The 12,951-nt window shown below is 40.0% G+C and overlaps 1 protein-coding gene across 3 annotated transcripts in view; it reads left to right on the top strand.

Moving 5' to 3' along the window:
* TAFA4 (TAFA chemokine like family member 4) overlaps positions 1-8,251 on the top strand; it is a 199,684-nt gene extending 191,433 nt beyond the window's left edge. For all 3 annotated transcript variants that reach the window (XM_011744800.2, XM_011744793.2, XM_011744808.3), the window contains exon 6: positions 6,870-8,251. In XM_011744800.2, the coding sequence (XP_011743102.1) occupies positions 6,870-6,881 (12 nt within the window). In that variant the 3' untranslated portion in view covers positions 6,882-8,251. The remainder of the gene's footprint in view (positions 1-6,869) is intronic.
* The last annotated feature ends 4,700 nt before the right edge of the window (positions 8,252-12,951 follow it).

Genomic DNA, 12,951 nt, shown 5'->3' with positions numbered 1-12,951 from the left:
TTCCTATCCATGAGCATGGTATGTTTTTCCATTTGTTTGTGTCCTCTTTTCTTTCACTGAGCAGTGGTTTGTAGTTCTCCTTGAAGAGGTCCTTTACATCCCTTGTAAGTTGGATTCCTAGGTATTTGATTCTCTTTGAAGCAATTGTGAATGGGAGTTCATTCATGATTTGGCTCTCTGTTTGTCTGTTACTGGTGTATAGGAATGCTTGTGATTTTTGCACATTAATTTTGTATCCGGAGACTTTGCTGAAGTTGCTTATCAGCTTAAGGAGATTTTGGGCTGTGACAATGGGGTTTTCTAAATATACAATCATGTCATCTGCAAAGAGGGACAATTTGACTTCTTCTTTCCCTAACTGAATACCCTTTATTTCTTTCTCTTGCCTGATTGCCCTAGCCAGAACTTCCAACACTATGTTGAATAGGAGTGGTGAGAGAGGGCATCCCTGTCTTGTGCCAGTTTTCAAAGGGAATTTTTCCAGTTTTTGCCCATTCAGTATGATATTGGCTGTGGGTTTGTCATAAATAGCTCTTATTATTTTGAGGTACGTTCCATCAATACCGAATTTATTGAGCGTTTTTAGCATGAAGGGCTGTTGAATTTTGTCAAAAGCCTTTTCTGCATCTATTGAGATAATCATGTGGTTCTTGTCTTTGGTTCTGTTTATATGCTGGATTATGTTTATTGATTTGCGAATGTTGAACCAGCCTTGCGTCCCAGGGATGAAGCCCACTTGATCATGGTGGATAAGCTTTTTGATGTGTTGCTGAATCCGGTTTGCCAGTATTTTATTGAGGATTTTTGCATCGATGTTCATCAGGGATATTGGTCTAAAATTCTCTTTTTTTGTTGTATCTCTGTCAGGCTTTGGTATCAGGATGATGTTGGCCTCATAAAATGAGTTAGGGAGGATTCCCTCTTTTTCTATTGATTGGAATAGTTTCAGAAGGAATGGTACCAGCTCCTCCTTGTACCTCTGGTAGAATTCAGCTGTGAATCCATCTGGTCCTGGACTTTTTTTGGTTGGTAGGCTATTAATTATTGCCTCAATTTCAGAGCCTGCTATTGGTCTATTCAGGGATTCAACTTGTTCCTGGTTTAGTCTTGGAAGAGTGTAAGCGTCCAGGAAATTATCCATTTCTTCTAGGTTTTCCAGTTTATTTGCATAGAGGTGTTTATAGTATTCTCTGATGGTAGTTTGTATTTCTGTGGGGTTGGTGGTGATTCCCCTTTATCATTTTTAATTGCGTCGATTTGATTCTTCTCTCTTTTCTTCTTTATTAGTCTTGCTAGTGGTCTGTCAATTTTGTTGATCTTTTCAAAAAACCACCTCCTGGATTCATTGATTTTTTGGAGGGTTTTTTGTGTCTCTATCTTCTTCAGTTCTGCTCTGATCTTAGTTATTTCTTGCCTTCTGCTAGCTTTCGAATGTGTTTGCTCTTGCTTCTCTAGTTCTTTTAATTGCGATGTTAGAGTGTCAATTTTAGATCTTTCCTGCTTTCTCTTGTGTGCATTTAGTGCTATAAATTTCCCTCTAGACACTGCTTTAAATGTGTCCCAGAGATTCTGGTATGTTGTATCTTTGTTCTCATTGGTTTCAAAGAACTTCTTTATTTCTGCCTTCATTTCGTTATGTACCCAGTAGTCATTCAGGAGCAGGTTGTTCAGTTTCCATGTAGTTGAGCGGTTTTGATTGAGTTTCTTAGTCCTTAGTTTGATTGCACTGTGGTCTGAGAGACAGTTTGTTATAATTTCTGTTCTTGTACATTTGCTGAGGAGTGCTTTACTTCCAATTATGTGGTCAATTTTGGAGTAAGTGCGATGTGGTGCTGAGAAGAATGTATATTCTGTTGATTTGGGGTGGAGAGTTCTATAGATGTCTATTAGGTCTGCTTGCTGCAGAGATGAGTTCAATTCCTGGATATCCTTGTTAACTTTCTGTCTCGTTGATCTGTCTAATGTTGACAGTGGGGTGTTGAAGTCCCCCATTATTATTGTATGGGAGTCTAAGTCTCTTTGTAAGTCTCTAAGGACTTGCTTTATGAATCTGGGTGCTCCTGTATTGGGTGCATATATATTTAGGATAGTTAGCTCTTCCTGTTGAATTGATCCCTTTACCATTATGTAATGGCCTTCTTTGTCTCTTTTGATCTTTGATGGTTTAAAGTCTGTTTTATCAGAGACTAGTATTGCAACCCCTGCTTTTTTTTGTTCTCCATTTGCTTGGTAAATCTTCCTCCATCCCTTTATTTTGAGCCTATGTATGTCTCTGCATGTGAGATGGGTCTTCTGAAAACAGCAGACTGATGGGTCTTGACTCTTTATCCAGTTTGCCAGTCTGTGTCTTTTAATTGGAGCATTTAGTCCATTTACATTTAAAGTTAATATTGTTATTTGTGAACTTGATCCTGCCATTATGATAGTAGCTGGTTATTTTGCTTGTTAGTTGATGCAGTTTCTTCCTAGCCTCGATGGTCTTTACATTTTGGCATGTTTTTGCAATGGCTGGTACCGGTTGTTCCTTTCCATGTTTAGTGCTTCCTTCAGGGTCTCTTGTAAGGCAGGCCTAGTGGTGACAAAATCTCTAAGCATTTGCTTATCTGTAAAGGATTTTATTTCTCCTTCACTTATGAAACTTAGTTTGGCTGGATATGAAATTCTGGGTTGAAAATTCTTTTCTTTAAGAATGTTGAATATTGGCCCCCACTCTCTTCTGGCTTGTAGAGTTTCTGCCGAGAGATCTGTTAGTCTGATGGGCTTCCCTTTGTGGGTAACCCGACCTTTCTCTCTGGCTGCCCTTAACATTTTTTCCTTCATTTCAACTTTGGTGAATCTGGCAATTATGTGTCTTGGAGTTGCTCTTCTTGAGGAGTATCTTTGTGGTGGTCTCTGTATTTCTTGGATTTGAATGTTGGCCTGCCCTACTAGGTTGGGGAAGTTCTCCTGGATGATATCCTGAAGAGTGTTTTGCAACTTGGTTCCATTTTCCCCCTCACTTTCAGGCACCCCAATCAGACGTAGATTTGGTCTTTTTACATAATCCCATACTTCTTGCAGGCTTAGTTCATTTCTTTTTCTTCTTTTTTCTTTTGGTTTCTCTTCTCGTTTCATTTCATTCATTTGATCCTCAATCGCTGATACTCTTTCTTCCAGTTGATCGAGTCGGTTACTGAAGCTTGTGCATTTGTCACGTATTTCTTGTGTCATGGTTTTCATCTCTTTCATTTCGTTTATGACCTTCTCTGCATTAATTACTCTAGCCATCAATTCTTCCACTTTTTTTCAAGATTTTTAGTTTCTTTGCGCTGGGTACGTAATTCATCCTTTAGCTCTGAGAAGTTTGATGGACTGAAGTCTTCTTCTCTCATCTCGTCAAAGTCATTCTCCGTCCAGCTTTGATCCGTTGCTGGCGAGGAGCTGCGCTCCTTTGCCGGGGGAGATGTGCTCTTATTTTTTGAATTTCCAGCTTTTCTGCCCTGCTTTTTCCCCATCTTTGTGGTTTTATCTGCCTCTGGTCTTTGATGATGGTGACGTACTGATGGGGTTTTGGTGTAGGTGTCCTTCCTGTTTGATAGTTTTCCTTCTAACAGTCAGGACCCTCAGCTGTGGGTCTGTTGGAGATTGCTTGAGGTCCACTCCAGACCCTGTTTGCCTGGGTGTCAGCAACAGAGGCTGCAGAAGATAGAATATTGCTGAACAGCGAGTGTACCTGTCTGATTCTTGCTTTGGAGGCTTCCTCTCAGGGGGGTACTCCACCCTGTGAGGTGTGGGGTGTCAGACTGCCCCTAGTGGGGGATGTCTCCCAGTTAGGCTACTCAGGGGTCAGGGACCCACTTGAGCAGGCAGGCTGTCCCTTCTCAGCTCTCAACCTCCGTGTTGGGAGATCCACTGCTGTCTTCAAAGCTGTCAGAGTCGTTTGCGTCTGCAGAGGTTTCTGCTGCGTTTGTTATTGTTTACTGTGCCCTGTCCCCAGAGGTGGAGTCTACAGAGACAGGCAGGTTTCCTTGAGCTGCTGTGAGCTCCACCCAGTTCCAGCTTCCCAGCGGCTTTGTTTACCTACTTAAGCCTCAGCAAGGGCGGGCGCCCCTCCCCCAGCCTCACTGCTGCCTTGCCGGTAGATCACAGACTGCTGTGCTAGCAATGAGGGAGGCTCCGTGGGCGTGGGAGCCTCCCGGCCAGGTGTGGGATATAATCTCCTGGTGTGCCCGTTAGCTTAAAGCGCAGTATTGGGGTGGGAGTTACCCGATTTTCCAGGTGTTGTGTGTCTCAGTTCCCCTGGCTAGGAAAAGGGATTCCCTTCCCCCTTGCGCTTCCCAGGTGAGGCGATGCCTCGCCCTGCTTCAGCTCTTGCTGGTCGGGCTGCGGCAGCTGACCAGCACCAATCGTCCGGCACTCCCCAGTGAGATGAACCCAGTACCTCAGTTGAAAATGCAGAAATCACCGGTCTTCTGTGTCGCTCGCGCTGGGAGTTGGAGACTGGAGCTGTTCCTATTCGGCCATCTTGCTCCGCACCCCCCGCACTTGTCTTTTAATGTCCAGCTCAGATGACTCCTTTACCCTGAAGTTTTGTCTTCCCTGATCTCTATAGTGAGACTTGTAATGCTCAGGGTACCCTGAGGAATGGGAGTAGAGCTAATATTGGCATCTTAGTAGCCCTGTATCCATCAAAATTCAGAAGTAGCAATGAATCTTCCACATGTAATCAGTACAATAATAATTTTAAAGGAAAATAAATCTGAGAGCATTTTATCATCCAACTTCAGTGAAGTTGTCCAAAATGAGCTGGGCATGGGGAATAAGTTGCCTTTGACAATTACATCCTGGATGTACATTGATAGATCCAGAAAGAGCTAACATCACAATAGCCACCATTCCCTGAGTACAAACCGTGTGTCAACCACTGGGCTGTGTCATTCAAGTCACGTATTTTATTCACTCTTTACTACAACTGTAGGGGGCAGGTACTATTATCTTTATCTTTATTTTGCAGATGAAGAAATTAAGGCTAAGAGAGACAATCTACCCCATCACAGAACATGGCCAACTCCATCATTCAGTCACTCAAGCCAAAGATCTTGGAATTGTCCTTGATTCCTCTTTTTCTTACATCTTTGTCCTATTTGTCACAACTCTTTGACAGTTCAGTCTTGCCATGCATTTCTCATCTCTTCCTTGAACCTCAGAAAAAGGCCAAAGTCCTTGCATTTACCTCTTCCTCTCTTCCCAGTGAGTCAGGCCTCCCTCACTTCCTTCAACCTTCCTTGACATCCTGTATAGAACAGCCCTCTACCTTCCCTTCACCAGCCTTTCTTTCCTCTATTACACTACCTTACTTTTCTCCATAGCCTATATTATTAATTTTACCTGTTTGTCCAACCTCTTCCTCTGGAATAGAGATCAGTAAACTGTGGCTTACGGGCCAAATCCAGCCCTTGGCCTGCTTTTGTATGGCCCATGAGCTAAGACTGGGTTTTACTTTTTTTTGTTGTTGTTGTTTGTGTTTTGAGACGGAGTCTCGCTCTGTCGCCCAGGCTGGAGTGCAGTGGCGCGATCTCGGCTCACTGCAAGCTCCGCCTCCTGGGTTTACGCCATTCTCCTGCCTCAGCCTCCTGAGTAGCTGGGACTACAGGCGCCCGCCACCGCGCCCGGCTAATTTTTTGTATTTTTAGTAGAGACGGGGTTTCACCGTGGTCTCGATCTCCTGACCTTGTGATCCGCCCGCCTCGGCCTCCCAAAGTGCTGGGATTACAGGCGTGAGCCACCGCGCCCGGCTAGTAGTTGGAAAAAATCAAAAGCAGAATATTTCAGAATGCATGAAGATTATATGAAATTCAGATTTCACCATCTATACATAAAGTCTGGAACAAAGCAATGCCCATTCATTTATTTATTGTCTATGGCTACTTTTGTGAATGAAATAAAGGCAGAGTTAAGAAGTTGCTATAGTGACTGTATGGCCGGCACAGCTGAAAATATTTACCGTATGTAGTCCTTTCCAGTAAGTTTTCCAGCCCCTGCTCTAGAAGGTAAGCTCCATGAGGGCAGGGTTTTGTTTAGTTTGCTGTAGTTACCCAGTACAAACAAAAGGAGAGTAATATTGTTGAATACATAAAGGCCGTATGTCAGTTAATAGCAAGGCTGAGGTTTGCATACATAGCTGATTGGGTCTAAAGCCCAGGTATAGTGACTGTACTATCAAATAATTTGCTTTGAAAAAATATTAATATTTTTGTGGTGTAGGCATGTTAAAGTCTTATGCTTTTTTTTTTTTTTTCCACCTGAACTGGTATATTGGCTAACACATAAAATTTCTTATATGACCAATCAACTATAGAAACTGCTGTTCTATTTTCTTAGATCATAAGCAATGAGCCTGGATGTTTAAAAATGCAAAATACAACCACTACCTTTTTAATGGATAATACAGCAGTTTTATAAAATAACCTATTTTCAAAAGTGAAAGTTAACTGCATAAAAAAAAAATAAAGGCAACATTTTTATCTTGACATGCACTGATTTTAATCAACCATTTGAAAAATTTTTAGTGCCATTAACAAAGCATGCTCAGCATGCATGAATTGATGGGCGATGAGTGTACCCAATCAGATGGGATTTTTATAACCTCACAAATACAAAGCCAGACTGCATAATACCCTCTTTTGGAAGTCTTTGTGCATGTATTCTTTATATTTCTTGCTTTTAGGCTGCAAAGCAGAATTTGAACAGTTGATTTGGTAAGGTCGGTTATAGGTAAATGTACAAACTGATAAACTATTCACAGTCAGGACCTTATTGGTCTAGGGGGCAGGAATGGTTATTTTGGTGGGTATGGATTGTTGAATGCTCCCTTATTTGATTTGTTTTAGGTAACGCGGTAGCGAAGAGAGAGGTGTGCTTCAATCCTGGAGGGGCAGCAGGATGCGGAGCACTTTTGCTTGGATTCCCATCCTGGCCCCTTTGCAGAAAATTGTCTAGGATTTCAGCAACTTCATATTTGTATATGAGAGCTGTGAGAGGTGGCATTCACTTAACTGGCCCAGCCCTCTCTGCTTCGTGATTTTTATTTCGTCAAATTATAACCACAAGCCACCACACATTTGACATCCTATCTGGATTCCCAAGGAGCATACCTCCAACATCCGAGAAGAGCAAATCAGAGTCTTCAAAATGGATCACCACTAAGGGCATGTTCATTCTTCACTTTCTTTCTGCCTTTACAAAAGAACTTAGATGTATGTTTCAAAGGGTCCTCATTCTGTTCCTCTTTTGAACTTTTCCTTTTGCTCTTGTATTAAAGTGGTTTTAAAGGGGTCTAAAAAGATTTTGGCAAAACATATTTGCAGATGTAGATTAACTGGTGAAGAAAATTACTGCTAGAGATCAACTGGTTAACTGGTAATGAACATTTATTTTATAATCTTTGAAGAATAGAAGGACATAGTTGGATTATTGTGTGTCATTGTATTTTTACTTTCCATTGTCCAGTTAGCAGAGAGAAAATGAGAGCGTTTTAACTTCAATGTACCATTTTACTGAGTGCTAAGGAAGCATATCAATTCCAATATTTTATAACCAAAGCTCTATCAGAACATATTTATAAAACTTGTTGGAATTTTTATGGCTTTTGTGTAGTCATGTAGATAAATCATTTAAAATATAAACAAATCTCAATTTAGATCAAGGGTTATTTCTTAGATCAAGTTTATGCCAATTATATGAAAATATTTTAACTCCTAGACAGGAGTCTTTCAGTGCTGAATTTTTAGACTGTAAATGAGTTCTTCTTAACTTGGCTGTTTCCCTATTTCTGTGTTATTTCTTATTTCTTTAAAATCTGAGTCCTGATTGGCTTAATGATTTTGCAACAGACATGTCTCCACATATTCTCAGATGCTGTCACGTGGAAACGTATGAAACAGATGAAGAATGACTGACCCAGATTTTAAATGTATAAGGTACATTCTACTGTAAAAATATGGGATGAATTTTATATATTAAGAAATACCAAAAACATAGTTTGTGCACCAAGTTAATTATCCCTGTCCTTTCACATTTATGGGGGGAAAATAAATCAATACTTTAATGTTGTTTATAGCATAATGGTTATTTGATTTTATTCTTGCAGAAGGAATGGAAAGATTTGTTGGCTAAATTTTTGAATTTGACTAGATGCTTACTACATTTGTTATGATTGTATGGATAAGTAAAAAAATTCATCCTGCTGATGGCATACATGTTTTTGTGATTATTATATGCCTTAAGACTTTGTGTTAACATCCTACCTAGGCTTGCAGATTTTAAACATGAAAAACTCCTCTTAAAAATAACACTTAACTTTGGGGATGTGAACTATATCGCAAAGTTGGCACATACATTTGGGTGGCTTCGTTTCTTCTCCCAAACCTATGTAGCATTAAGCTTAGGTACACTCATGATGTTTTATGCATACTTTGCTCCCTTTAGTATTGAGTTAAAAATATATATATATAAATTTTGTGATACATGAAACAGTGACTTAGTTTTTTAGCCCATGCGTCTGATCTTGTACCCCAAATAAGATTAAGTAACTATGACAGTACTTCACCTTTAGGTACATGTCTGGTGAGTAAACCACTTCCAGGGAATCAGTGGTCCATTTGGGAAAATGGCAGGCCTCAAAGCTCCCATTTCATCCATTGCTGTTTCAAAGTGTACTTTTTACTTCAAAAGTAAGGCCTGAAATGGGGCTTGCTTTGAGAAGCATTTTAATGTTATCATTCCCATTCCTTTCCTGTAGGGAAATAGGTAAGAGAATTTTTGGTATTTTTACAGAATTTAAAACAAACATACCAGGACAGTTTTGAGGCTGTTGGTCACAGCATGTTAGGACTCTGACTGGCACATGTAGTCTCAACACCTGAGAAACCTTTGCTGCTTGTACCTGTGTGGACACAGCCAAAGTCTCTATAAAGGAACAGTAACTACCTAGATTTTTCTCTCTCTCCCTCATGTCTGGATGTGCTGCTCCAAACCATATACCCCTTTGCCTTCATTTCCACATTGGAAAGGTGAAACTCTGTTAGTAAGTTACATTTAAGGAGCCTCTACAAGGCTGTTACAGTTATTGGCAAAATTCTCTGTCCCTCTATAAACCTATTTTTCTACTCAATTTGGGAGATATTTATGAGTATTTCCATTTCATAGAGGAGAATTTAAGACCTACAAGATATTAGACCAACCCAAACTCACACAGGGAGTTATTACTGGAAATTATACAATGAGAGTCATGATGAGATACAGAAAATTCTAGATTTTTCTTTGAGAGTACTTCTAAAATACTATTCTGTATTCTAGGTGTCCAGGTGATGGGTAGCCTTAAATGTGTAGCCAGATGGTTTGCATCCAGCACCTGCAGTCTTTGCCACTATCCCAATGTCAACAGACTGATGAAGAATATCATGTTGCTACCCATTTTTTAAAAATGGGTAAAATAATCATAACTGAATTTCTGCTTGCATTTAAAAGAATGTTTGTATTTTAAAGAATTTATTTAAAGGAAACCTGGCCAGGAACAATATTAAAAATATTGAACTGCTCTGTAGTTCGTCTTGGACTATAAGCTGACTGTAAGTTACATATACCACTGTGCTCATTGGCAGATCACTTGCCCCTCTCCTCATGCCAGAGGCTACCTGATAGTGTAACTGAGCAGTCGAGCTTGAAAATGCACTTTTAAACTTTTTTTCCCTCCTTTCTTCCAAGTCTCAAGATGAAACCTCAAAACAACTGTAGAAACTTTTCCTTCGTCTTAAAATAGAGCCTCAAACATACTTTGAAACTCCATTCCCTTCCTTTTACACTATGTACTCCTTTCCCCCATGCACATTTATCTAACTGTATGCTTTTATCTAATTATATGCTTACTTAGAAGTTCCAGGGGCTAATGTTGAGACAGACCGAGAATGGAGACCAAGAATGGAGACCCAGCTGCAAAATTCCAGAAATTACCTCAAGGTGGTTAGTCCACACCCCAGCCATTTTAAGATGACAGCCGTCCGTGTTCCTGGTAGACAATAGTTCGAGATAGCCACCAGAAGAAGACATGTGGACCTTGTATTCAGCACCATTCCCCCATGCCTCCCATTCCAAGTTCCCTCTTTAATCCCTTCTCCCCAGCCGAAAGTTTGAAGTGGTTCTGGAAAGGGTGAGCTGGCTGTTTCCCCACAGCTAGCTCTGGAAATAGAATCATTTTCCTTTCACTACACTTCATCCTTGTTATTGGTTTTATAAGTGGTGAACAGCTAAGCCTGCACTTGATTACAAGAGCAGATACAATCTAGCATATGTTATGTGGATTTCCAAGGTTGCTTAAACAAGCCCATATAGCAACATTGAACAGCCTATGTTCTCTCACATCAACACTACTGGATGCAGAGAAGCTGCCCCTTTTATGGGTCTATATATACTCCTTCATCCACCACCATCTCTACTTGGCCAGCTTCTTTCATTTGAAGTTTTGCAAGAACTTGTTGGTGTGTATACAAGGTTGAGCATCAACTCCTGAAAGTGGCAATGGAAACACCATACCAAAAATGCCTATTTCACAGATAAACTGGAAAGTGCTTCCGCACAAAATTCTTCGTGCACTATTAGGGACCCACTGACCAAGGATAAATCCAGTGCTAGCCTGTTGACTAACTTTGCCATTTAGTGAAGCAGTCTAGCCTGAACAAACTGGCTTAGTACCTGCATATAACCTACGCACATCCTCCCATAAACTTTAAGTCATCCCTAGGTTCCTTATAATACTAATACAACGCACATCCTATATAGATAGTCGTCATACTGTATTTTGGGAATAATGACAGGAAAAAAGGTTTGTACGTGTTCAGTATAGACACAACCAACCTTTTTTCCCCCCAAGTATTTTTGATCCACAGTTGGTTAAATTTACAAATGCCCATGGGACTGTAATCAGCTCTTAATAAAGTTGTGTATCATTTATGAATAACTTGTAGTCCAACTAGTCATTTCATGCCAAAAGAAAAACCAAAAAGCCTTGCCTGAAAACTGGGGCTTAAGGTTTAAGTGCATGCTGCTGATAGAAAATTGTGAACAGGTAAGACTAGATCTTTTCATGTTTTTTCCTTGTTTCCAAGTCAGTGAGAAATTTGAGAAAGTAAAGAAAGGACAAACTCAAACACTCAAGAAGCATTGCTTCCTGTTGCCCTTAGCTGTCAATTTGGCAGAATGTTGAAAACCCATGTGCTTTCTTCATGGACAAGTAAGTGCCTTGGCCTGTAATACCTATCTGGTGGACATCAGAGCACCACTGGAAAGAAAGATGCAGAACACGGGTTATCCCAATTTAATCTGAAACATGAGATGACAGATGACACACACATACACACACACACACACACTCTTTCAGGTTCATCTTGTAAAAAAACTCAAGCCCCATTCAGCAGCCATATTAAGGGAAACAATCATTTCAAATTACAAAGTAATCTTGTAAACAGAAACTTAGAACAAAAGAGCCCAGTAAATAATTGATGAACAGTTACTGAAGCATGTTGGGCGTCTTTGTAGTATTGATTTTTGGCTATGAAGAAAGCAGGGTTCTGCAAGCTCATACTTTTGTCTCTCCTATTTTGTACTATCCATATGCATAGCCCACTTACATGTTAGGAATGTAAAATGATGCATCTTTTATGTTGTTCATTTGGGCCCTTGCTCTCTGTGGATGAGGTCTCTGACTCATTCCTTAATTATCAGCTTTGATTCTTTTAATGAGAAGTTATCAAAATAGTTCAGGACACTGAATTATTAATTGACTAACTGTAATTAATGATCAAGAAATGGAAGCAAGCAAATAAACTTTGGTCTTCTACTTCCAAGTCTGAAATACTATTCTCAGAAGTTCAGTTGGGTCTCTGAACTTCTCTGCTTTCTCTTTCAATTCCATCTTCACCATTGCTTTGTTACATGTATTAAGTTCAGTGCTCAGTGTTTTATAGGCCATTCACAGCAGGGAAAATAAAATCATGCCCTTGCTATTTTATTGCAATAACTGAAAAGAAAACATAAAAAATAATCCATAGTTTCTCTCATACACACAAGTCAATAGAGTGGAATGCTTAAGTCAGCTCAGCGGGGGCATGCGTTGAAATAGGAATCAGGACAATACTTTGGAATATTTAAATATGTATGAGTGCTATATATCTGACAGAGGACTGAAATTGATTGAGTGCCACAGCAAAGAAACTAAGGTAAAACCACTAGGTTTCAGCTTGAGAAAAAGTTAGCGACAACTCTTGAAACTGTCAAAGTCAGAAAAACTGGTATTTGATGCTTCCATAAGCTATTTCAATCACTGTCTTTCCTGATTCACTACTAGAGCACAGACAAGGAGTAGGAACCGAGGAGGGAATCTGTGAAAGATGCTGTGTCTGACATTCCCAAGGGAAATGGATATTGCCTGTGGAAAGTCAGTGCAGATGGCTCTGATTTGGCCACGTATGCATTTGGCTTAGGTCAGAGTGAGTGAAGTAGTGAGGGATTTGCATGGGTTTTTGGAGGGCTCTTATTTTACAAAAAAGATTAGGAAAAACTAATCTTAAAGACCTTTCTCATGTGTTACTCCATTCCTCTTCTTTAAAAAGAGCTATGGTGGTTTTTCTCTTCCCTCCTGACATCTCAAACACAAAAAGGAGAAAGAAGAGAGTAGGGAACTATTCACGTTCAGAATAGGGCTTGGAAGGAAGATCTGCCCAATAGCTAATTTGTAAAAATTGATAGATTTGACTACAGAAAAAACAAAACTTTGTACATGGCACAACCACATAAACCAAACTAAACTCAAACTGGCAATAGTATTAACAGCCTATATGGCAGACAAAACTGATATTCATATATGGAAAGTTTTTACAGATCAGTAAGCAAAAGATGAACATCTCAATAGAAAAGTGA

Source organism: Macaca nemestrina, chromosome 2 (genome assembly GCF_043159975.1).
Source record: "Macaca nemestrina isolate mMacNem1 chromosome 2, mMacNem.hap1, whole genome shotgun sequence".
NCBI lineage: Eukaryota > Metazoa > Chordata > Mammalia > Primates > Cercopithecidae > Macaca > Macaca nemestrina.
This window is presented reverse-complemented; position numbering and strand designations above follow the sequence as displayed.